At 41.2% G+C, this 27,524-nt stretch overlaps 1 protein-coding gene across 3 annotated transcripts in view; it reads right to left on the bottom strand.

Annotated features, from left to right (window-relative positions):
* The window catches only part of LOC144689724 (tyrosine-protein phosphatase non-receptor type 14-like), a 283,673-nt gene that overhangs the window by 12,570 nt on the left and 243,579 nt on the right, over positions 1-27,524 (bottom strand). For all 3 annotated transcript variants that reach the window (XM_078557065.1, XM_078557062.1, XM_078557063.1), the window contains 7 exons: positions 26,891-26,954; positions 23,907-23,985; positions 21,783-23,254; positions 20,956-21,102; positions 7,904-8,122; positions 4,451-4,579; positions 2,671-2,905 (listed from right to left, as the gene is read on the bottom strand). In XM_078557065.1, coding sequence (XP_078413191.1) covers positions 2,671-2,905; positions 4,451-4,579; positions 7,904-8,122; positions 20,956-21,102; positions 21,783-23,254; positions 23,907-23,985; positions 26,891-26,954 — 2,345 coding nt within the window. The remainder of the gene's footprint in view (positions 1-2,670; positions 2,906-4,450; positions 4,580-7,903; positions 8,123-20,955; positions 21,103-21,782; positions 23,255-23,906; positions 23,986-26,890; positions 26,955-27,524) is intronic.

Raw genomic sequence — 27,524 nt, forward strand, 5'->3', positions numbered from 1 at the left:
CACAACACTGCACAGACGAATCTAAGTCTGTAGAACAAAACATCATTCGCCTGCTTGTCAGAGAAGGAACAAAGGAATTTTAGATCAAATCTTGTGGAAAGTCCAAGGCCGGGATTTTCCGGCCCCGTCGTGGGTGGGACCCGTTGTGGGGGAGGTGCCCCCAGCCAGAAGTCCATTGACTTGTGGCGGGACCGGAAGATTCCGGCAGCAGGCAGGTGCGGAAAATCCCACCCCAGATTTTCAGTCATAGGAGAGCTTATGCCAAAAGCCATAGCGGAGAGGAGCACAGTTAACGTTTCGAGTCCGAATGACCCCTTCAACAGACCCTTGTTGAAGGGTCATTCGGACTTGAAACGTTAACTGTGCTCCTCTCCGCAGATGCTGCCAGACCTGCTTAGTTTTTCCAGGTATTTTTGTTTTTGTTTTGGATTTTCAGCATCCGCAGTTTTTTGCTTTTATACCAAAAGCCATGTCTCATCCAGTCATATGAGGTTACTGATCTTGGGACTCATATGGTCTTGAATTTTTCCATAAACGCGTTATTTTTGACAGTTGGTTTTGATCTGGTCTAACAAAGCTGTAACCCTATCTCAGGGTTAGGCCCATTAGTTTACACATATAGGATAACAGCTAATTATTTACTTCAAATTCATTCTTAAAGCCTAAAAACTGAACTTGAGTGGTCAATAATGTTATCGGAACCCTGAGATAGGGTTACAGCTTTGTAAGACCAGATCAAAACAGCTGTTAAAAATGTGTTTATGGAAAAATTCAAGTCCACAAGTCCCAAAATACTATGAACAAAAACATAAAATGCTGGAAAAACTCAGCAGGTCTGACAGCATTTGTGGAGAGAGAAACAGCTCTGAAGAAGGGTCATACGGACTCAAAACGTCAACTCTGTTTCTCTCTCCACAGATGCTGTCAGACCTGCTGAGTTTTTCCAGCTTTTCTGTTTTTGTTCATAGTAGATACTGGGAGAATGGACATGAAGGATCCATGGGGTCATTGAAGGAACATTGGAAATATGGAGGCATGGAGGGTACATGGAAGATATGAGGGGGCATGGGGAAAGGTGGGGGTGACTGACAGGGCCCGAGTGGGGGTCTGACATTCATGATTACAATTGGGCCCATGTCCCAGTCCCAGTAAACGGAGGTGGACCTTCTAGCCTGCCAACGTCATCATCCACCCGCCTCTGTTGCCACCTTGGGCCTGCCTCCAGAGGCAGTGGGCCTGACTACATCCCACCAACCCAGAAACATGGTGGGCAGGAGTTTGCGGAGCCAGGAACTTTCCTCAACAGAAATATGGTCCAATATGTCTGCAGGAAGATGAAGCTGATAGGATGGAGCTTGTGAAGATGAAAAAGAAAATTCAGAGGTCAAGTATGATGATTATAAGGAAAAGTAATTCAGAGAATACTTTAGCTTTGTATTTCCTTCATTACATTTTACTGGCAAGAGGGTGACACTGGCAGTATTTATTGGCCATTTCCAGTTGTCCTAAGGACATTCGAAGTTCTTTAGTTTATAAATACTCCCTTGTACTATGTTCTGAAAATAGATTTTGAAAACCACAAATGAAGCATTAAAAGGTACCTAATAACATGTATCCATTTCTATTGCTGATTTAAACGCACTGCACAGTTAGGTAAGCAGTAATGCTGCTCACGATGAAGACCACCTGTTTCACATTCTTGGCACAAAATTGGCACCTTTCCTCACTGCATGACCTCTGATTTTAAAACATTTTAATGCAGCTTTGCAATTATTTAATTCCCATATAAAAGGAGTTGCCATTTTAAAAAGCGGTGGTCTATCATTTTAAATATATTCTTTGAACAGTCATTGTGGCTGTACACACATTACATTGGAACAAAGTAGAGTGAGAATCCTCAGGGATGAAGTATCAAACTGCTTTACTCTGGAGCTTTGTTGAGTCCCAATTCCAGAGCTATACCAATTTAAGCCCGTACCAAGCAAAACTGCTATGCACCATTGTTGCAGTTATAATATAAGTGCAGCCTCTGGCTTTGCAGGTTCTAGAATCACCACCTAAACCGTGAACTGAAACAGGGCATTTTATGAGAGGTACCAGAAATCTGAAGTATCTACCTGTCCCTGTACAGCAAAAAATTACAACCCAGTATAACCTGGCTGCATCTTGAATTTTAAAGCTTGGGTGTTGTAAGCTTTTTATTTGTCTATGTGACCACACAGGTGCTTACCATGGAGCGTAAAGAGCTGCATATAAAGTTTAGAGCCATGTTCCTATTAATTTACATGCACCTTGAATTTCTTTAGCTAACCAGTCTCAGTATTCTAATTTAGAGTTTACTCACCAATGAGATAACTCTAAGAACTCTAAGATGATCCCATTCCAAAGCTCCAGCCATATAAAACTTAAGTGGGCTAGCCAGCAACAATATAAAAAAAGGTAAATTGCATTGTGATGGCTTCTTGGACCAGATTGCCAGCTGCAGATGTTCCAAAGGTCACGGTTTAACACTGCTGCTTTAAAGCAAACAATGGCGTCTAATATATAAATGTTTCACACTAGCTTAGATTCAAGACTTTTATTTAAAAAATAACGGATTATAATGATAAAATTGATGCTTCATTCTGCTTGGCATATTGTGTAAAATGTGATAGGTATCATGGTACTTACATAAAAAACCCTGAACATCTTCCGGACAGCCATGGTCTGGCCAGTCTGTGTATTGCAAGTGCCACACAGTCCTCTCCTGTCCAGACAAAAGGTGCTTGACCTTTAAACCCGTAGTTGCATAGCAACCAGAATCTGTGCGGAATTTGGTTGTCACCTTAAACTTTCCATAAGTTGCTGAACTGTGCTTCGAGCCCAGTTTGGGCCAGTATCGATGGGTCTTTGGTTTTCCTCCCTCCTACATTGTAAAGGATAAATTCATGAACGTTAGAAAGGTAAATTTTGGGATTAAAGTCAAAATACAATTGATGATAATTTCCTTCAAGCATGGTTCTTTTATATGTCACAAATCAATAACCATGTAGGAAGAATAAATTAATGGGAATAATAATTGTAGCACTACAATTACATTGTAGAATTATGGAGGATTCCTTGAAGGTGAGTAGCAAATCCTTCCATTGCATTGTCCACTCTTTTGCATTTGTTCATAATTTTTATCAGCTACATTTTTTATTCCACTAATTAGAGATCTTTATACATTGGCTTATTTAAACTATCTGGATTGCATGGCACCTTTCTTCCTACTAAAATATTACAGGAACATGATGCATATTAGGCTTCAAAAATTCTGTTTCCTATGACAGTTTTACTCGTAAATGTGAGAGCAGTGTTATTATTTTATTCATTGGAAGAATGAGCTCATGAGACATGCTGAATGATAAACAGGAAAACAAAAAAGATCACAGTGGCAATATAGGTAGCCTACATGATCAATCTGATGAAAGAACAAGAAACAACAGGGGAACAGCATCAGTATTTAAAGGGAGATATGAGAGATTAACATACCAAAATGAATCATTTCACCATCTGTTTCCTGCTTTTCCGGAACTTGTATGATGTTATTAATGGATTTAAGGTGGTTCAGATTTATGGAGATCGTAACAGGAAGTGATCATTTACTTATATTCTAATCAGTCCATTCTTGTTACAATCTCCATAAATTCCCCATGAGTCTTCTCTATAAAACCTCATGACCAATAGCAACACTATATGATAAAGAAAGCTACACAGGTCCTGGTTTGAAACCAAATTTATGCAATGAGCAGATCAGAATTCAGATGTGACAGTGGATTAATGCATTATGTTCTTTGGGTCTACAAGTTGTTTTGGCCCATATAATGTTATGTACCTCTATTCACATGTGTTACTAAGTAGGAATATAGTAGAGAGGCACCATCATTAACTAATTTACTCAAACCTGATACAGGGGATTAGTTTTGAACCGGGCTTGCTTTCCCCTTTCTTTTAGGCACTTTGGGTAGTTTATTTTGATATTTTCACATGTTCAAATGGGCTTAATCATCTCAATTTTGGTGACTTCTTTCCCCCAAATGAAATAATTTTATCTTAATCCTAAATTTGAACAAAGTGACAGCAGCAGTGTGATGCCAAGTCATATGGTCCCAGTAGAAATTTGATATTCTACTACTCCCATAGCCACAAAAAGTTCTGCATTCCACACTAACCATTAGGTGTCTTACATATGTGGGATAAGGAATTAATTTCCTGTATTTGAGCTAATGCAACAAGAAATACTTCCTTGTGAACCGAACATTTGAAAGTTGAACAAATTCAAACCCAACTATGTGGTTATACCCATCAACAGGAAATGCAGTAGCCTTAACAAAACGAACATTGGGTTCAACAGTCCCCTGCACAGTGTCCTCTCTTATGTTTGAAACATCGTTAAGGTTAATTCAGTATAAAAACAAACAGAGCTCACCTCTTCTGCTGTAACCATGACAATAACATTCACTCCTTGCTCCCACACCATCTGCCAGAAGTCATGGCAAGTATGTGGCAGGGGTCCCTGTGTGGCAATATAATGCCAGTCCTCTCCAGCAACTGTAACCTGCCAAAAAGATGCAATACCATAAATGAGCAGTCTGCATTAATAAGTATTCTGCATTATGTGCTTCAAAGAGATTGTCCCATTTCAACTGTAAAAAGCACACAATCTGTTTAAAAAAGTCTTGCTCTTGAGAGACACGTTAGCACATCAGCTCATTGGGTTCTGACCCAGGAGCAGAAGTTAAGTCAGGCTGATGAAATAAATGTTCCCAGTTTGTTGGTTGCAGTGGTCTTTTGTGTGGATTGAATTTTTACCATTAAGTCTTCGCCCTCGCAGGACTAGGAACCGTAGCATAAAATGGACTGTAGTTTGTCACTATTTTGGCAACTGTGCTCAGAAAGATCACATGGTGAATGATTTTGCATATAACACTGATGCAGTAAGCAGTGTTCTTGTGATGTTGGCATTGAGACATGTATTTGGATATGGCAGAGCGAGTCTTACTCTGCATCTCACACCCAAATAGACAGAATAGGCAGAATTTAGTGTTGGCAATGCGGCAGCACACCCAACACCTGGAAAACTGGAAGGAACCCTGAACCCCTCCTTTTCTCTAGGAGGCCCACGTAGTTACCAGATAATCAGGCACTTACCTGGACAGCATCAGGCCTCCCATGCAATCAGGCCCCCAGTAGAGCAGAAATTCACACCCAAGAGCTGCCAGCCAGAGACCAGCAGCTCTCCTGTACTGGCATGACCACCAGGAGCAGCAGCCACTGCCAGAACACTTGTGCTGACCTTGAGGATCACTGCTGTATGCCCAGCTAGAGGCAAGTGAGAGCAGGATGAAGGTCACAGAAAGAAGGTCACCAGCAGAGGGTGGCATGGGTCAGGATCAAGGGCAGAGGGGTGGCTTTCTGATGCTGGTTCCCTCTATTGGGCACAGAGTGTCTGAGAGCGAGGAACGCTCCCCTGCGCTGCCCTCTGCCCTCCCACTGCCAACTAGGCCTCAAGCAAGTCGGGCAGTCTCCCCATGTGGTAAGATCTCACCAGCCGCTAGTTGAATGCTATCGGTGGTGGGATAAGGCCCTGAGCTTGGAGGGAGGCAGGAAGGCAATGGGGTCGCCACCCTACACACCCCGGCCTGATCAAATGGCTCCCCTTACCTCCAAACTCATTAAATTCCGACCAATGTTTGCTGTAGTAATAGGTTCTTTTTTGTAACAACGCAGTATAATAGTTCCCTGTTTAAAACGGGAAGTATTCTGACTTTATTAAACATTAAGTATTAATTTACAGCAGACACTTTAAAATGAAACAAAATCTGCTTTTGCATTATCAAGCACTCAAGAAGCACAACATCATTACTGACATATTGCCAACCTCTTCGTGCTAGAGTGATTCACAAAATCCATTGCTGTGGTGTACTTGCAGGATGCCATACATATATAGGTGGCAAAAATTCTGCCATCAGTTGCACTGCTGGCTGGACATGGTACAAACAGGAATGACTCTGGTTTTACCAAAAGGGTTATAAGGTACAGGGAGGGATTTTGGGTGCTTAATAGTAAAGACTGATGCACAATTTTGACTTAAGCTAGTCCTGTGTAAGTAGGCTCTTAACTAACAAACAGCAGCTGAAGATCCACTTCATGCTTTACAGGCCAAACAACATAAAACAAGCAAACTACAAAAGTCAGTTGAAGTTGAGAACACGAGGAAAGGTTTTTGATTTATTTTGCATGTTCAATTTGTTAATAGTCAGTGTGGCAAACACGAAGTTAAGACTTTTCTGCGGTAACACGAGCCACTGCACCCCTCTTAAACAAAGTATATTCAATGTAATGATAACTTAGAAAGCAGAAAAATGATCACAATATCAGAAGATTAATCAAATTTGTGCCATAAGGGAAATTCTTTGGTTCAATTTATTCAGATGCAAAACTTGGTAAAATGAATAGGAGGCACAGATTAAAAACACTAAAAGGATTCAAATAAGGCATTTTAATTTGTTGCATCAGTTTCAGGAGAGTTTTACATGGGATGTCAGGTAGAAGCAGAGTAGGCAAAAAGTTCACAAGACCCCTAAAATGCAATTCTCCGCTACTACTAGAACAATGGTAGTTAGGTTAGTTATAGTACTGAATATTGCCGGTGACAGAATTGTGGGAGAGCTCCCCTGGTTACAGTTTAGAATGCAAAAACACCACAATTGTGTGATATAAATACAAGTTGTGAGATTTTGCTTTAATGCATCATGTACTGCTATATGGAATACCATCGCTTTTATAATATCTAGATGGGACTGAGAACCAGTGAACTCAATGTCTTGTTCTCTACAGCCAGTATCATTGTCCTAATGAAGGTCCACTGTTGGCTGTTCCTGTTGCTAAAAGGGAATGCATCTGAGTTCATGGGCTTGGTTTTAATTAGAAACTCAGCAGTATCTTGCAAAATCCAAAAAAATGTGGGGATCCTTTACAAAGTACAGTGTAAATGTCTATTCATAGCAGTCATCCAAATACTGTTGGCTCCTGGGATTTTGTTGGGGGGGGGGAGAGATCCAATTGAGAGTAAACACTTCCACACATATAGGGAAGACGTGAGAAGATGAAACACCCTGTAATGTTTGGAGTCAAGGTTTTTTGACAAACCACTCAGCTGCTGATTTCAGGTCACAGATCTACCCCTATTTTTTTTTTAAAGTTTACTTTTAAAGATAGAGTTCTCATAATTAAGGAACTTTATCGTTACTGGAGATGCAAAACTTTCATTAGAAATAAAAACTTCATGTGAGTCCTCAATACAAATAAAGCATTCTGAGAGGGTGTAATTCCAATCAATCCACCTGTTAAAAAAAAATCAAACTGCCAGGCTATTTAGCAGAACATTATGCATTCAGGATGCATAAACAAAACAACCTCTGTTGAATTTGAAAATCCATCAAACTTTGAAACAGTTATCAGCACCAATATGAAGCAGTGAGATAATGATGATTCAACTCATCCTTAAAACAATTTAATAACAAACAGATTCATTATTAAATATCATGCTACACATCGGCTGGGATTTTCCAGCGCCATCATGACGGGACCGGCCACAGGGGATGCGATGGCCCAGCCAAAAGTCCATTGACTTTTGGCGGGACTGGACGATCCCAGCAGTGTGCGGGTCCAGAAAACCCCGCCAATTAATTCACAATTATTCAAAAGTTTGCATGAACAACAATGGGGTAAACATTTGTAAATATCCAGCACAACTTGAGGCTCTTGTGTAACTTTAATAAATAGGTCTAATGTAGTATTTCCAATAATGTATGAAATCATATGATGGCACAGCTAATATATAGATTGGTAATGTTTTAATGTGGAAAAGCATTCTCACCTTGATGTGAGAGGCATTGACATAGCCAGTGTTATTTTCTTTGGTTGGCACAAGCTCCACCCTGTTCTCCTCATATGGAACGACATCCCTGAAACGATTCCGCTCTGCATTTTCTGGAAGAGTCGCTGTGGTGAAAACACCATCCACCATCTTCTTTGGGATCTGCTCATATTCTGTAAACACCATGTCTTCTTCTAGCTTTCTTTCCAGCATCTTACACTGCATTTTCAGGGAAATAAAGGCAATATTAATAGAGTTTCATTTAGTGCCTTGGAATAAAATAGCAATTGCATAAACTGCAGTCACAGAGAGAGGAGTTTATTCTCTTTGCTACTAACTGACATCATGGGGGACAATAGAGGCAGTGCTATTGCAAGACTGGTTCTGCTCAAATCTTCTAAGGTAGTTTGGCACTATACAGTGCTCATTGGGACAATCTGTGATACTATGCGAAAGTTGCTGCTTTTTATTTCGAAGTGCTAGCATATTATTTGGTTAGATTTGGTATTATTTTTGATTAAGACATTTCTTGTTGGTCTTGTCCTATGTTATATTATGAAAGTTATCTATATTGACTTCATTTTTTTTGGTACACTATGGAATACAGAAGTGGGTAACAATGTTTATTTTAATCTCATCCATCTCGTCATCTTGGTGTTACTCCAGTTTAATTCAATAAGGATGGAGACATAGATTGTGCAGATGTGGCTGCCTAGTTATTTTACATGATATATTCAATTCACTACAAATTATGACAATGGAATAAGTTTAAATAAAAGACTTTAAAAAGACACACATTTACTACAAAGCAGTCAAATTTGTTTTGTTCAAGAGTTAAAGGAAAAAAGGTGAAATTGGTCTATGTCAACTGTGTGAAATTGGTCTATGTCAGCTGTGAAATGGGCTCAGTGAATCGCAGCTGATTTTTTCACTAAGCCTGATCACTTTCCACTGAGCATAACGCAAACTCTTTTCATGGTCTCTGTTGCTTTTGTTTTAAAAGTAAAAGTCTTGACAATATTATCCAAGCCAATGGAATATGAAAACTGGCGCTGTATATAACAGGCTGCTGATTCACTGTGAGCTTATCTCACACTGCAGGCTGATTTCACCCCCAAATGTTTGACTTTAGGTGGAATTCATACAAAGACCCACTAGATGGTGCCAGGACATACATTTATTAGTTCACGTAAAATATCAGGGTCACTAATTTACAAGGTTTTTTAAACCAGTGTTTCAACCCTGTTTTCCATTAAAATTGAAAACCAGCTGCCTTGCAGATAATAACTGAAATTTGTGGCTATCAAGTATTCACTGATATAATTTACTTACACTAATACTTTAACGGCTTGCTTCATTCTACCAAATACTTGAATGATAGATTATTCAAAGCATGAAATAGCCCATTCTAAATCTGTTCTTTTTAATTCCTTCCAAGAATCACACTTCAAAAATAAAGGTAAGCTGGTCCTGTGTTGTTTATTCTTCAATGTAATGTCCAGTGTAATAAATTTGAATACGAGTTGCTTTTTTTGCTTGCAACATATCATTTGATATTATCATCTGTTAGAGTTAAAAGCTTAAAGGCAACACAGAGGGATGGGATTATTCAGTATAATACCTGTAAAGAGTGGTAATGTAAGAAGTGGTCAAATACCCAACACAATAACACAGATGCACACAATGATGTTTGATGCTGTCCACCAGGCAAAGAATGAGTGTGTCTTGAATTTTTGTAGCACTACTTATAGCTATAATTTAGAACCATAGAAAAGTAACGGTGCAGAGAGAGGCCATTCAGCCCATCGTGTCTGCACCGGCCAAAAAGAGAAAAAAAAACTAGCTGCTCATTTTAATCCCACTTTCCAGCACCTGTCCGTAGCCTTGCAGGTTATAGCACTTCAGATGCAGATCTAGGTACCTTTTAAATGAGTTGAGTGTTTCAGCCTCTACCACCAGCTTAGGCAGTGAATTCCAGACGTCCACCACCCTCTGGGTGAAAAGTCTTTCCTCATGTCCCCTCTAATCATTCTACCAATCACCTTAAATCTGTGACCCCTGGTAATTGACCCCTCAACTAGGGGAAACAAGTCATTCCTGTCTACCCTATCTAGGCCCTTTATAATTAGGTCACCCCTTAGACTCCTCTGTTCAAAGGAAAACAATCCTAGCCTATCCAATCTCTCCTTACAGCTGCCATTTTCAAGCTCTGGCAACAATATTGTAAATGTCCGCTACACTCTCTCCAGGGCAATTATGTCCTTCCGGTAATGTGGTGACCAGAACTGTACACAAAATTCTAGCTGTGGCCTAACCAGCATTTTATACAGTTCTATCATTACATCCATGCTTTTGTATTCAATACCTCGCCCAATAAAGGTAAGCATTTCATGTGCTTTCTTAACCACCTTGTCCACCTGTCCTGTCACCTGAACCTGTGGACATATGCTTTAAGGTCTCTCACTTCCTCAACCCCTCTCAATAACTTTCTGTTTAGAGTATTCCCTTGCTTTGTTTGCCCGCCCCAAATGTATTACCTCTCACATTTCCGGATTGAATTCCATTTGCCACTTCTCCGCCCACTCTATTAAACCATTGATATCATTCCGGAGTTGACAGTGATCCTCTTGACCATCAACTACATCACCAATTTGAGACATCCGCAAATTTCCCAATCATGCCTCCCACATTTAAGCCTAAATCATTAATATATACAACAAACAGCAAGGGCCCCAACCCTGAGCCCTGTGGAACACCATTGGAAACTCTTTTCCAGTCGCAAAAACATCCTTCCACCATTACTGTTTGTTTCCTGTCAGAGTCAATTTTGGATCCAAACTTCCACCTTCCTCTGTAAGCCAAGAGATCTCACTTCCCTGACCAGTCTGCCATGTGGGACCTTGTCAAAGGCCTTACTGAAATACATGTAGACAACATCCAAAGCACTACCCTCATCAATTCTCCTTGTTACTTCCTCAAAAAATTCTATTAAGTTAATAAGGCACGGTCTTCCCCTAACAAAACCATGCTGACTATCCCTGATCAATCCGTGCCTTTCCAAGTGACAGTTTATCCTGTCTCTCCGAATTACTCCCAATAATTTGCCCACCACCGAAGTCAGACTGACTGGCCTATAGTTTTCCGGCCTAGTCCTTGCACCCTTTTTAAATAATGCTACAACATTTGCAGACCTCCAATTCTCTGGGATCTCGCCTGTATCTAGTGAGGATTCGAAAATTATCCTTAGAGCATCCGCAATTTCTCCCTGGCTTCCTTCAACAGCCTGGGATACAATCCATGGGATTCTGAACTCAGGGCCCACTCAAGCCAGCACAGGGTTGGTTCCAACTTTTGGTCCTGGTGGTGGGACTTCTCAATATCTGACAAAATTCATCCCAATATGTGCAAAATTGGCACAGTGGTATTGTCAATGGGCCTTACTTTTTAATTCATTCATGGTGGGTGGGCTTTGCTGGATGGGCCAGCATTTATTGCTCATCTCCAATTGCCCTTGAGAATGTGGTGGTGAGCTGCCTTCTTGAGCTGCTGCAGTCCATGCGGTGTAGGGACACCTACAGTGCTGTTAGGAAAGGAGTTCCAGGATTTTGACCCAGCGACAGTGAAGGAACAGCGATAAATTTCCAAGTCAGGATGGTGAGTGACTTGGAGGGGAACATCCAGGTGGTGGTGTTCCCATCCATCTGCTGCCTCTGTCCTTCTAGACGGTAGTGGTCATGGGTTTGGAAGGTGCTGTCTAAGGAGCCTTGGTGAATTCCTGCAGTGCATCTTGTACATGGTACACACTGTTGCTACTGTGCATCGGTGGTGGAGGGAGTGAATGTTTGTGCATGTGGTGCCAATCAAGTGGGCTACTTTGTCCTGGGTGGTATCAAGCTTCTTGAGTGTTGTGGGAGCTGCACTCATCCAGGGAAGTGGGGAGTATTCCATCACACTCCTAACTTGTGCCTTGTAGATGGTGGACAGGCTTTGGGGAGTCAGGAGGTGAGTTACTCATCGCATGATTCCTAGCCTCTGACCTACTTTTGTAGCCACAGTATTTATATGGCTAGTCCAGTTCATTTTCTGGTTAATGGTATGTTGATAATGGGGGATTCAGTGCTGGTAATGCCATTGAACATCAAGGGGTAATGGTTGGATTCTCTCTTGTTGGAGATGGTCATTGTCTGACACTTTTGTGGAGTGAATGTTACTTGCCACTTGTCAGCCCAAGCCTAGATATTGTCCAGGTCTTGCTGAGTTTGGACATGGACTGCTTCAGTATCTGAGGAGTCACGAATGGTGCTGAACATTGTGAAATCATCAGCGAACATCCCCACTTCTGACCTTATGATGGAAGGAAGGTCGTTGATGAAGCAGCTGAAGATGGTTGGGCCGAGGACACCACCCTGAGGAACTCCCGCGGTGATGTCCTGGAGTGGAGATGACTGACCTCCAACAACCACAGCCATCTTCCTTTGTTCTAGGTATTACTCCAACCAGCAGAGAGTTTTTCCCCCTGATTCCCATTGACTCCAGTTTTGCCAGGGCTCCTTGATGCCACACTCAGTCAAATGCAGCCTTGATGTCAAGGGCAGTCACTCTCACCTCACCTTGGGAGTTCAGCTCTTTTGTCCATGTTTGAACCAAGGCTGTAATGAGGTCAGGACCTGAGTGGCCCTGGCGGAACCCAAACTGGGCGTCAGTGAGCAGGTTACTGCTGAGCAAGTGCCGCTTTGATAGCACTGTTGATGACCCTTTCCATTAGTTTACTGACGATCGAGAGTAGACTGATGGGACAGTAATTGGCTGGGCTTGACTTGTCCTGCTTTTTTTGTACAGGGCATACCTGGGTGATTTTCCACATAGCCAGGTAAATGCCAGTGTTGTAGTTGTACTGGAACAGCTTGGCTGGTTGTTTTGCAGAGGGGGGGAGGGGGGGGGGGGGGGGGGGGGTTAGTTTTGGAGCACAAGTCTTCAGTACTATTGCCAGAATATTGTCAGGGCCCATAGCGTTTGCAGTATCCAGTGCCTTCAGCCATTTCTTGATATCACGTGGAGTGAATTGAATTGGCTGAAGACTGGCATCTGTGATGCTGGGAACCTCTGGAGGAGGCCGAGATGGTTCATCCACTTGGCGCTTCTGGCTAAAGATTGTAGCAAATGCATTGTGCTGGGATCCTCCATCATTGAGGATGAGGATATTAGTGCAGCCTCCTCCGCCAGTGAGTTGTTTAATTGTCCACCACCATTCATGACTGGATGTGGCAGGACTGCAAAGCTTAGATCTGATCCATTGGTTGTGGGATCACTCAGCTCTATCACTTACTGCTTATGCTGTTTGGCACACAAGTTGTCCTGTGTTATAGATTCACCAGGTTGACACCTCATTTTTAGGTATGCCTGGTGCTGCTCCTGGCATGCCCTCCTGCACTCTTCATTGAACCAGGATTGATCCCCTGGCTTGATGGTAATGGTAGAGTGGGGGATATGCCAGGCCATGACATTACAAATTGTGTTTGAGTACAATTCTGCTGCTGCTGATGGCCCACAGAGCCTCATGGATGCCCAGTCTTGAGTTGCTAGATCTGTTTGAAATCTATTCCATTTAGCACAGTAGTAGTGCCACAGAACATGGAGGGTATCGTCAATGTGAAGGCAGGACGTCGTCTCTACAATGACTGTGCGGTGGTCACTCGTACTAATACTGTCTTGGACAGATGCATCTGTGGCAGGCTGGTTGGTGAGGATGAGGTTCCCCCTCGTTGGTTCCCTCACCACCTGCCGCAGACCCAATTTAGCAGCTATGTAATTTAGGACTCGGCCAGCTTGGTCAGTAGTGGTGCTACCGAGCCACTCTTGGTGATGGCCATTGAAGTCCCCACCCAGAGTGCATTCTGCGCACTTGCCACCCTCAGTGCTTCCTCCAAGTGGTGTTCAACATGGAGGAGCACTGATTCATTAGCTGAGGGGGGACAGTACGTGATAATCAGCAGGAGGTTTCCTTACCCATGTTTGGCCTGATGCCATGCGACTTCATGGGGTCTGGAGTTGATGTTGAGGACTCCCAGGACAACTCCCTCCCAAGTATATACCACTGTGCCACCACCTCTGCTGGGTCTGTCCTGCCGGTGAGACAGGGCATACCGAGGGATGGTGATGGTGGTGTCTGGGACATTATCTGTTCGATATGATTCCGTGAGGATGACTATGTCAGGCTGAGAGTCCCAACTTTGGCACTAGCCCCCAGATGTTAGTAAGTAGGGCTTTGCAGTCGACAGAGCTGCCGTTGTCGTTTCTGGTGCCTAGGTCGATGTTGGGTGGTCCGTCCAGTTTCATTCCTTTTTTGTGACTTTGTAGCAGTTTGTTACAACTGAATGGCTTGCTAGGCCATTTCAGAGGGCATTTTAAGAGTCAACCACATTGCTGTGGGTCTGGAGTCACATGTCGGCCAGACCAGGTAAGGACGACAGATTTCCTTTCCTAAAGGACATTAGTGACCAGTTTGGTTTTTACAACAATCGACAGTGGTTGTTTCAAGGTCATCATCAGACATTTAATTCCAGATTTTTATTGAATTCAAATTCCACCATCTGCTATAGTGAGATTCGAACCTGGGTCCCCTGAGCATTACGCTGGGTCTCTGGATTACCAGTCCAGCAACAATCCCACTAGGCCATCACCTCCCCCTTAGTATTCCAGAGATCCAGGTTAAATCTCTGGGCACCTAGGTCAGAATCCCACCATAGCAGATGGTGAAATTTGAATTCAATAAAAAACCTGTAATTAAAAGTCTGATGATGGCCATGAAACCATTGCCAATTGTCATAAAAACCCATCTGGTTCACTAATGTCCTTTAGGGAAGGAAATCTGCTGTCCTTATCTGGTCTGCACAAGGGCAGTTAGGGATGGGCAATAAATGCTGGCCTAGCCAGCAACGCCAACATCCCATGAGCGAATAATAAAAATATTGTGCCCAAGAATGTTCATTTGTGTCTTATGTGGAACTTAGTAATTCACATCTTCTGAAAGCAAGCAAGGGACAGCAGGTAGAGGTTAGCTCAGATGCAGTATCTATTTTCCGGCAGTTCTTAGGTTATAATAAAAAACACTTCATTTTTTTAATCCCAGTGTCTGGACAAGCCTGGACTCATACTACTTGCAGATCAAATGGTACAGGGAGAGAAGATATAGCAATTATTTTCAATAATAGATATTTCTTTTTAAGCAAAAGAACCCGGCTGTTACTGATCTGAAACACTACCTAAAAAGGAATAAAAAGAAAAACATATTTTGAAGTACTTGAGTTGGCTTTGGCATGACATGTCTCTCATACCAACACTTATCCAAAAGATAATTTTTTAAAAAGTAATTTGTTCAAGGCTACAAGATACTCCTTCAGACTGAGCTTTCATTTGCCAATGTTTTCATAAGGATTCAAAATAAAGATAAAGAGAATGTCAGCCATTCTACACACAATACATTTGGCATTTGTTACCCAGTAAGGGCCCATTATTCAAAATTCTATCCAAGGTAACTACTATTCAAACCCATGTGCTGTAATATTTTTGGACACATCACCTACTTTTGCAAAATGCCTAACTTTTGCATCCTTGCAGAAACACAGGATTTAAATGATATGTAACAATGCAATTACCATAAATGTTAGGTGTATCACACAGTTAGCTGCAAGGAAAGGTCGGGGGGGGGGGGGGTAGAAAATGCCAACCTGGAATGATTTATTATTTGCTACATTAGCTGGAGCCCTTCCATCCGTTAGCCTAAAACACCTCTCTGAAGAAACAGGTCTACCAGTGACTACAGATGGAAACTTATAATTCTGGCAGAAAAGGGCTTAACAATTGTATTCAAAAAGAACAATTTGCCCTTTAATAGCACCTGTGAAAGTAATAAAATGTTCCAAAGTGCTTCACACAAGCAAACAAATAACTCAATGGCAAGCAGTGGTAGGCAAGGATTCAACAATCATGATCCAGGAAATAATCAAAGAAGCAGCATTCAAGGAGACTTTTGAAAAATTGGAGAAAGATTGCAAACAGGAATGGGTTAGACAGAAGTTTTCAGTGGGTAGGTCCAGTGATGATTAAAAGCACGGCTGCAGAGAAGGAGAGGAGATGCAAAGGAGACAAGAGTCAGAAGAGCTAAAGGAACATGCTGGAGCAAAAAACTGGAGGCAGGAAGGAATATATAAATGAAATCAAAGATTTTGAAACTAATGTTTTGGAGGATGAGCAGCCAATGAAGGTTAGTGAGGACACAACTGATTGAGCACCAGGGCTTAATGTAGGATAGGAAGCAGGTAGCACAATGTTAAATGATTTACAATTTATAAATGGTGACAGTTAGGAGCTGCTAATGAGGACACTCAAGTAATCAAAGCAAAAAATGCTGGGAAAAGCTCAGCAGGTCTGGCAGCATCTTAAGTCTAAGTCATATGGACTGAAACGTTAACTCTGTTTCTCTCTCCACAGATGCTGCCAGACCTACCGAGTTTTTCCAGCACTTTTGGTTTTTATTTCAGATTTCCAGCATCCGCAGTATTTTGCTTTCATCCAAGTAATCAAGTCTGGGGATGACAAATGCATAAGTAAGAAAGGGGTAAGTCTTTCACTGCCAATAGCATTCAATCAAATTGGATTAAGCTAGTGTTTTGGTGGTGAAAGTAGGAGGTCTTGATGATAGCTTGAAGGTGGAGTTTGAAGCTCAGCTCGGGAGAAAACAGGATAGTAAAACTGTGCATCAGCGGACTTATTTGGAGTGAGTTAGCAGGGAAAGGGAGATACAGTAGAGCTGGGGGTTAATGTGTAGGGTGGAATTTTGTCAGTGGCATGCCGTTCCTGATGCTGGAACCAGAAGTGGGTGACACTTCCACTCCCTTTTTCCCATTTCTCACATCATTACAACTTAAATTTAAAGTGCTGGTGGAGTGCACAGGAAACAGATGCAATTCTGTGGTGGGGGATGCTTTTCAGTGGTGAAACCCACTGTCAGCTGACAATGCTGCAGCCATGGATGGGCTGTCAAAGAGCCTCCTGGTCAAACAGGGAGACTCTGCATCATTGCCATAACTTTCCTACCCAACTCCACTGCTATTAACATGAGATATATTGAGAGCACAAAGGTGGCATGGGTGTTTTTCAAATCTATATTTCACTTGTAAATAATTCACATTACATTGGTTTCATTTTATTCATGTGTGCATCATCATTAAATGTTGAGACCAACTTAGTCAGAAAGCTAAATGTACTGTCACGCCTCTTGGTTGGCACGCATTGATGGTTACAGGGGAGTTAAAAGCTGTAGTTGTGGAGGAAGCAGTGTGTTTTTTTTGTTCACTCTTTAATAAAGTTCATATTAGTGCCCAGTGTTGTACTCGCCTCTCTGTGGAACAAGGCTGAGGTTGCAGGCTCAGCTGGCCCTCCCTTCTATGCATTGTAAAGCACATTGTCCGAGATCACTCTCAGTGGGTAACCGAAATGTTGTAGGTGAACTCAAAACGTTGTTAGGATTCTGCCAGCCAACATCCTGAGATGGACCCACATTTGGACAGTACTGACACCAGAGTTTAGGCCTCTCATTTTCTTACCTTGACAGACTGTCCCCACCACCCCGCAATCAAACTCTGGATACTAGCACTTACCACTTCACCCCCCCATGCCCCGACTCTACTCTCTGTCCTCCTTGGATTCCTCTTCCATTCCTCCATGCCCCCAGCCCCATTTCACACACCCACCCCCCAACACTGACTCACCTTTGCCAGTCCTGAGCCTCCATGCAAGCTGCCATTGACCTGTTCCCCTCCCTTGTGCCACAGAGTTCAACAACAGGGTTCAATGTTGACCTCGGGCACACTGCGCAAAGCTGACTGGTGCACGCCACCTTTGAACAAATGTGAATCAGGTGCGACGAATTCTTGCGCTTTGCTGACTTTACCTTGAAGGTTGGACTTTATTAAAGAACCTGATACATTAATGAGTATTCATAGCATGCAAATGTATTACAGTATGAACCTGCCTCAGGCTGATGTGAGGCCTGACACACTGTAAACACGTTGCTGACTTTATCTTTCGATCCCAAACCATAGGAAAATTGAAATTTTGCAACCAGCTTAATTCAGTCACCCCATACTCCATATTTACCGCTCTTGCAAGCACCATAAAATCTCCCCCATAGTTTTTGATGAAAAATAAACATGAATATACAGTGCATGTTGAATTGAATGAAGTTTGTGACTCATTCAGGACTTGATGCTGGCTAAGGTCCCACATAACACAGAGGTGGTAGTGGAGTAAAGGATGGTGGCAAAGACACAGATCTGTCATCAGCATAACAGCGAGTTGACTGGATGCCTGTAAATGATATCAATGGGTTAGCCTGTAGATTAGGATAAAAAGGGGGCCAAGGATAGATCCTGGGCCACGTCCAAGGTGACCATGTAGATGGGGAAAGAGATACCATTTTAGGAGATTTGTTGATTGTGTTGGAACAGATGTATGTGGAACCAAGCTAGGACAATGTCACAGAGCTAGACCACAAAGAAGAGACATGAAAGAAGATAGAACAGTCAACTGCATTACATTTTCAGAGAGCTCAAGGAGAATGAGAAGGGACTCTTTGTCACAGTCATTTGGGATGCCATTGATAACTTTAACTATGGTGGTACAGGCTTGATAAGAAAGCAACAAGATTGAAGGGAATTCAAGAGAATGTGAAAAACAGAGCTGGAAAATGATGGCACTGTTGTGAAAGAACGAGCAAAAGGATTGAGGGTGTGATCTTTGAGAAAATGATGAGAGAAGTGTTGAATGGTGGAAAGGAAGCTAGTGATGATGTCATCTAGCATTGGACTAAATTGTAGCAAATTAAATGGTTCAACATTCAGGAGCTGTGGACCCAACCCTCAGGCCCCACTGATTGCACTTTTTTAATGTCATGCTAAACATTTTTTTTAAAAGACTGGATGAAGACCTAGATATGAACAGGACTAAAGGGTGAAGATAGAATTGTGGGTAGAGATGATCAAATTAAGAATGGCTCATATTAACTCCTATACTGTTTAAGACTGAAGGAAATTTCATGCAATTTTTCTTCTGCAGATTAAGCTGGGTAAAACCTTTGAGGGAAAATGAAAAGAATGGGTGGAATGCCCTTTTTTCAGTTCCTGCTTTATATTCTTATATGGAAAAAACCTTCCAAGATTCAAAAGAAACTTCAAAGGTGAAATACAGAACAAACTACACATAACCTGGTTGAAAGGAAAAGTGATGGCAATGCCCCCAATACTTAAACAGGCAAGGGCAGATTCACTTCTAGACAGTGGTTCTGTCAGGCAATATTGTAAAGTATTGATACATGCACACATGTTCTTCAAATGAAGAAGTGGGCACATGTTGCATTTCAAAAATGGCAAAACTAAAATCCAACACTGGAGCTCCATTCTCCAATCACATTGTCTCCATGAATGCCAAAATATTAGTGATGGATTTGGTATATTTCATCAACCCTAATTCCACGCATTTCTTATTCTCTCCTCACATGTTAACAAATAGCCTTAATAGAATTTTACTGACAAGTGGGGGCTACATTGCAGAGAGTTCTACACAGCTGGGGTGGCGGGTGGGCAGGGGAATTGCTACACAAGCCTTAGTGAAAGAAAACTGATAACAGCCAGCAAGAATAACTTCACTGAAATACAAACACCCTGGCTGGTTATTTCATGAACAACTCCCCAAAATTACATTTTTATGGACAACATCCACACTCATTCCACCATTGCACTTTTATCCATTTCACTAAATTAATTAAATTAATTCAGACATATTTTCAAAAAGGATCATATTCAAATTCAATACCATGGATCATTAGTTAATGCTACGAACAGATTAGTTAAAGAATGGCTAACCAGAAATGACTATAAAACAGTAATTTTATTTAAAGCCACACATTATGTCAAGGGAGAGAAAGAATAAAGATAAAATGGTTTATAACAGGAGGATGAACCTATATGCTCCTTTGCAACCACTCCAGAGCTTACAACTTTATGTAATACTTACATGTACATATATATATATATATATATATAATATATATATATATATGTACAAAACCAGTTTCTATTATCTAATTAATCTTCAATGTTGATTTAGATTGCCTCAGGCACTAACACTGAAATTAAATCACAGCTTTAATGCTCTGTAAAGATGTATCCCCCAGTCTTTGTTGTGAATCTCAGTCATTAAATCTATTATCTATAACCCTCAATGACTGGAAACAGTCCTCTGTTATATACCCTGTCTCATCCTTTCATACTTCATACAACACTTCTTTCATATTTTTACATAATCTCCGATGATCCCATGGGAAAAAAAGTCCTAAATTTTCTTCAAATTTGTATTTTCATTCATCTGGCAGCATCCCTAATCTATATTGTAGTCTCTAACACCTCAAGTACTTCCCTTTAGTATGAAACCCAATACTGGTGTATTAAGGTTTAATCAAAGCACTCTATTACTTCTTGGCTTTTATATTCAACAGCAAGTGATAAAACCTGGAATTAATTACCTTTTTAATGGACTTATCAACCAAACCAGGACTTTCATGTCCTGTCAATCTGTATCCCCAAATCCCTTTGCTCTCCCATAGTGATGAGCCTACTTCCATTCGGAGTAAAATTACAGCCTTTTTTTAAAAACTAAAATACTGTAAAGTTTTTTTTAAAAAATTCTATTTAGGGATTTTATTTTTGCTGACAGTGTGCTCCATGCTTCTATTGTCCACTGATGGTTGGGAGACAACCATGTAATTGCTTATCAAGTGACAAGATGATTTCTAGAAATTCCTAGGAGCATGGTTGATGTGAACGGTTGGATGTTATCATTTCTGCCTATATCTTGACAAATGTGCAAATAATGTCCACTCCTGAGTCAATGAATTATCAAATAATTTGAACCAAGCAACATAAATAATGTAGCAAAGAGGAAGGTTAGTACTCTACGTACTGGAGATTTCTCTCAGCGCTTGAAATATTGCTCACCCTTTCATCCATTGGGACCTTTGAAGTGTCATCTTGGCTGTCCTCAAGCACTGGAACCCTTGCCATTGATAGGCCATTAAGCGCTGCCCACTTCAGTGGCCCTATCTTTTGGGCTTCTGCTGCTGCTAGTTTCTGTTTTTCTAAATTCTTGGGATAGAGAAAAGGCACACAAACATCATTGGGGCTGATATTCAAAGGGAAAAACATTCCTGATGTCTTACCTTTTAACAGTCAACTAAACGAAGGTATTGAACCCAGATTAAAAATAACATTCTTTTGAAAGCATAATTCTGTAAAATACTGCTCTGTTTACAAACTTTAGCAAATTAAGAGCCAAGTTTAATTTTCTCAGGAAATAAATACAATAGTCAGATAGTGGTTTGGTTTATCTGGATTAGAATAAATAATTGAAATGACTATGGAGTTAAAAAATGAAGACAAAAGAAAGCTTTTAAAATAGGTTGGGTACAAACTCAAGAACACACCTGTCCTTGAACAAGAAGTGAATTTGATTCTAATTTTTTTTTAGACAAATAGATCAGAACTTTTGATGGAACTATAATGTGACTGTTCCATATTTTTTTCTGCTGAAATCCAACACCATTGATTATTTCTATAAGTAGAGATTTTAATCAAACATCTCTCGATATATCAAAATATTTTTATAATCTTTTCTGCTTTGGCTTTGTAGTACGGATATGCATCAAAACATCTCTAACCCTTTGCTAATTAAATGTAAATTTTATATTCTATCAACTTTCTAAACCAGCTTTTTCTCCAGTTGTGTAAATGCATATCAGTGATACTAAAAAATAAACGAGAATTACCCTCAACATGATTTCCCTTTCCACAATGCTGTCCTCAGTAGAAAACAGTTCAGATACAGGTCTTTCTTTGACTGGCTCCTTTTTGACACGCTCTTTCACACTGGTGAGATCAGGTTCAGAAATGGATGGCCCAAGTGAGGACCCATTAAGCGTCATTTGTTCATTTCGTGAGAAGGTATCTAGTTCAGAACCTGGTAGTTTGGTCCTGACAATAGATTCTGACATTTTAACTTGTTCTTGTCTTAAGGCTCCATTGCTTATACTCTTTTTGTTTCCTGGGTATTCAGGAGGGGGCTTGTTTGGTATTTTTGCCAATGCTGCCTGCAGCTGGGCCCTATAGTCCATATTGTCGTTAAATGCTGGTATTTGAACATCATAGTCAGGGGTCTCCTCTTCATCTTCACTTTCACTGCTATGAATTAGCATTGTGGCATCAGACAGTGTCTTCTTGTGATGGTATGAAGGTTGCTGTTGAACCTCTTGAACCTGCTCCTCTTGGCGTCGTTGATCACGCATGGTGTTCCTACGTTGGGGGACTGAAGCACTTAAAGTTTTCAGTGCCATGGCCTCCATACCACGTACCATGCTGCTGATTACCTCTAGGCTATGACGCTTGTTAACAGCTGCATGATGTTTGGCTGTTGTGAGGGGCTCACTGACCTCCTGCAATGACTGGTGCACCACGGGTGAACTGTCCTCTTGGAATGTCTTCACAAAGAGCTGGACTCTCCGACTGACTAAATCAGGGCTGCTGCCACTAACGTACTTGTGGCGATGACTGGCAAGGTCTGGCGTACTAGTAGCAGGCCGAGGACGTGGGTATGGAGGGGGTGGTCTACAAAAATGATTTCTCAACATATGGGTAGTACTGTAATTCTGACTACCCTGTAATTGCATATTGGCAAGTTCTGGTGTGCTTACTGTGTGAGAGATTGCACTATTTGCTGTCCGGGTAGGTGCAGGATGGCTGGCATTTTGCTGGGCAGAAGTAGCTACAGGTTTGTTGTAACTGTGCTTTGACCCATAACGAGATGGATATTGGGATCGGTCCCTGATCTCTGGTTGACTGTAAACCATAGGTTCCGGCTGGTTGTATGCATGAGTGTTTCCAATATTAAGATTTCTCAATGACTGGCTTTGACAATCCATATGAATGACGCCTCGCTTCATTTGCCTCATTACAGTTTCATAGTCAGGTGTGGGCCTATATGAGGGCACAATGATTGCGCTGTGCCTGTGGCTGGGGATGTAATCTGCACGCATGATGTCACTTCCAGGGATGCTGAGATTAGAGGACACTGGAGATGCCTGGATGAAGTTTTGTGAATGATTCAATGAGTTCATGCTAGAAGCACTATACACACTACCATTTGGCACAGTTCCATTCATGTAATTATACTCCATTGGACATCTGTCCAAGCTAGACTGAGATCTGCAGTAGAAACCTTCCTCATTACCATGGTAAATACTATCTGTATGAAACAAAGAATGGGCAATTAAAATGATGATTAAAAGAGAGTAATTTAAAACTTTATTAGGCCAAAGGTTAGAGTTGACATCACAATCTACAATGAAATGGCTAGGTTTATATACTCAAAAAAGTATGCTGATTTCTGCTGCAGAAGACTTATGGGAAGACTCTGCCCTATACTGATGGTATGAAGAAAGCACAGTCTCATCATACTCTTCGCCAAATGAATTTGCTCAATGCATTCATTGTATAATCCCACCGAATCAATAGTATACATTCAGAACTCAGATAAAACAGAAGTGAATACAACTAAAAACATACTCTATTCAAATATGTCTTCCACCAGCAGCCTACTGACATAATGAACAAGGAGACCAGTCTTTTCCATTCACCCAAATGAATCCGGTTATGATTTGTTCCTCCCTCTTCCACATTTTATCCTCCCACCGCCTGAATTTATTGTACCAGATAGTGCCTCACAAAAATGCTGACCATTCTTGAGTTATTTTGGGAGCAAGTTTTGGTAGGTCATTCAATTGCAGAGAGTACCAAAATGAGCTTCATTTGGGTCATGACCTGACATCCATATAAGCAGAAATTCCAGCAGAAATGACGTGCCACTAGACATACCAGAAACAAAAGAAGAGAATTACCTTGTGAGGTGTTTGTTTCAGTATAATGCTCTCCATACTGAACGTGCATTGGTGGCATTATAAATGGCTGTTGCCTTGGCTAAAAACAAGCAATAAGAATTATATATGAGAAGCAGCACTACTCGAATTTAAGTTAATTAAAATTAGTACAGCTATTAGTTTCATACAGCAACATCTCTTTCAGGAGCAACTCTGAAAATTGTAAGTACTAAACACCTCTTTTGACGATTAAATCCACTATATTATCACAATATCAGAGACATCCATTGACCTGCCCCTCTTTTCCCTTTGCCTTGATGGCAATGTTTGACATGTTGGTTGTGGTCCAGTGTATTATTAGCCCAGGCAGGTTTCTTTATTCTTCAAATACATAAGACAAATCCTCTGCTGAAACAGGGGCATGAAATTGATCAGAAATTAGTATGTTAGTTACTCAAGGGTTACCTATCTCAGGAGCATTCACTGTAAGCAGAAAAATTGATTTGAATTGTTAGAAGGTGTATTTCCTCAGAGTTTCTTTCGCTACTTTGCCATAATTTTGGCGGAAGCCCCATTCACATTTCTAAGTGGGGTTTCCACCAAACTTCTACCAAAGTTACAGCGGTGGAAAGGGGGAAGTCGCAAGAAAATTCTGATTTCAGATTTAAGATAGGTATCCCTCTTAAAATGAAAAAATTGGCCAACCCAATGGTGTATTTTGATGGAACTGTTGTCACAGATTATATCAAGGTGAATCGCACCTGCATAAACATTTCAGTGTGTAAGTGTTCACCAGACAGATGTATTCAACTGCATCATTCTAAAGCAGTGACCCAATAATAGTTTCTTAAAGAGCCATATCCTTAACATGTATACAACACGTTTAAAACTTTTACAGACCTGTGACTAAATGCTGAAATATCCTAAATAATATCATAGAAGCACTGTTAATACAAGGATAGCAGCAGTGATCAACCACAGTCATTTACTATCTCAAATCAACTGGTGATGGGTGATAAATGAACCATTGTCAGAATCACTACATCCTGAGGACAATTTGGACAGGTGCTGAACTGTTGTGTTGTTAATGCCAAATACCAAGAGTTGGCTAGGATTATGAAACAACACAAATACTTGTTTGAAAACTGAATGCCACCTTTGTTCTCTGGTTATGAGAACAGCTGTAAATTTCAAAGATGCAACTTTAAATGTAATTCAGTCATACACCATTGGTGGAAATTTCCAGTAACATATATCAACTCAGCTTTTAAAATCTGAGTTCATTTTTGCAAATAATCTCTAGAGGATTGTAACCCAAGGACAGAAGATGCAAAAATACATCTTGTTAAAAATCTTTGCCAAGTTGCTTTGATGGTTTGATTTGGTGAAAGCTGTAATTCATTTAGTCAAACAAACCAGGAGCTCCCGAATCAGCAATCCCAATGCCACACATACTACTTGTGCTTATTGAAGCCAGTGGCAGGACCACAGACCAGTGACCTCATTTGTTTATTAATGGCGAGCTGCAGGCACCAATCACAGACCAAGAGGCAACTCACCAGTTTTGGAAGGCACCAAGAATGGGCGGCACAGAGTCTGGGGAATGGAGTTAGTTGTGTGGGCGGGAGGAAGAGGAGGTAGGAATTCAGTTGAGGGGGAAGCGAGCATAGGCGCAAGAATTCATTATGAAGCCAGGAGGAGCAGGAGTTAAGTGAGAAATAAAGAACCTTCTAGAGATAGCCTTGGTTTAGCTGCCAGGTGCCTGAGAACACTGATCGCGGATTGCCCGGCACATGCTGCAGCGAATCACAAATTAATTTTGCAAAGAGGAGCCTCAGGCAGATATCAGAACCATCCCTCTCCCTTTCATTTACATGTTTAAAAGGCCCAAAGTCTGTTTCAGGCATGGGCCTTGAACTCCAATGTAGTCATGGTGGGTGGCATACCTATGGTGTGGAATGGGCACATGCAAGCATGCCCTCCCACATCCCACCCCACTGCTCCATATTAGACTCTAGGGTGCCGGTTTTTTGTCTGTAAAACAGTGAGAGATCCAATTTCTAGGCCTTATGTTGCTAACTTAATTGATCTCAACTGAGGTGGTAGTAAGGGTGCGACAATTGGCTGCAGCACCCCTGGGTAAGGAAGGGTAAAAACAGTCATGGTCCTTTTCCTGATTTTCTATCCAGTTAATTGGGCTGTAAAGTACATGTTTGTGGACTTGAGTGAGAATAGAATCACCCCTGACTGTGATACCCTTCCACAACCTGCCAGCATTTGTTGTGCATACATTTGGAAAAAGACTGCTAGGGCAAGTTACCAGAAGGCATCCTGTGATCCCACAACTGTATCTCAGCAATATTTTGCTCCTTATCTCCCCTTCACTTCTGCATTCAGGAGTAGAAGGAGGGATAAAAATGTGGGGTGGGGGTGAACAGTATGGGGGTGAAACTGAAGTTACATTAATGAAAGTACTAATCAAGTCCTAAATAAGTTAGTACAGTTTTGATTCCATCACATCTAGCATTTTTAGCAATATACCATATCTCAACAAAGCATGAAAAGATATTCATCACATAATTATTGCACTAGCTCTATCTCTATTTCACTTCTGAGTAACACAAGAATCTTGGATGGAACAGGTCATTCCCAGAATATTTTCCAGTGAATTATACCCAAAATGGATCCAGAGACAAACTAACTGCAACATACAGCAATTTGAGAGAGCGCCTTTTAACATAGTAAACGGAGAAACATTTCTGAACATTTGATAAGTATTTATGTTCAGAGAGAAAGAAAAAAAAAATCAATACAATTTGACAACAGCGAGACTTCTGATGCTTAACAATGAGAATTATCTACAGGATTGCTATTAACAGGAAAGGCTTCATAAAATAAGATGTAATTTAGAAGGTTATTGCAAAGTTGCTAATGTAAATTAGTCCCTGTTTTTATTAATTATTGCTATCTAATGCCACATATAGAACTGGTAACAGGAAGCATACCAAAGATGATCTGCTCCATGTGGGTCGTCTCCTGATTGGCGTCGGGGAACATGACTGTGTTTGTCTGAGAGAAAATACAGCAAAATGTTAGCAGTTCAGGAATGTAACTTGAATAATCCTTCTGTTTGTGGAGCCTATTGCTCTGTTAACTGACAAGCACATGCTTCATAGATTGCAAACCTCCAGGGAAAGACAGCAATTCTTCACACACACATGTTCTTGTGTCCAAAATATGTGCAAGTGCTTGCAAAAGGTAGCTTTGATATGTAACAGTTAAAACGTGTTTTAAAAATTCGTCCACAGGATGTGGGCGTCAGTGGTAGTTATTACTACTTCTATATTTCTATAGGGTATGGGGAGAAAGCGGGAGCAGGCTATTGAGTTGGATGATCAGCCATGATCATGATGAATGGCGGAGCAGGCTCGAAGGGCCGAATGGCCTACTCCTGCTCCTAGTTTCTATGTTTCTACTATTTACACAATTGAGTGGCTTGCTAGACTTTTTCAGGGGGCAGTTAAGAGTCAACCACATTGCTGTGGGTCCTGAATCACACACAGGTCAACCAGGTAAAGGTACAAGATTTTCTTCCTCAAAAGGACATTAGTGAATGAGATGCGTTTTTATGACATCCAA

The sequence above is a fragment of the Cetorhinus maximus genome, chromosome 14 (genome assembly GCF_964194155.1).
Source record: "Cetorhinus maximus chromosome 14, sCetMax3.hap1.1, whole genome shotgun sequence".
Classification (NCBI taxonomy): Eukaryota; Metazoa; Chordata; class Chondrichthyes; order Lamniformes; family Cetorhinidae; genus Cetorhinus; species Cetorhinus maximus.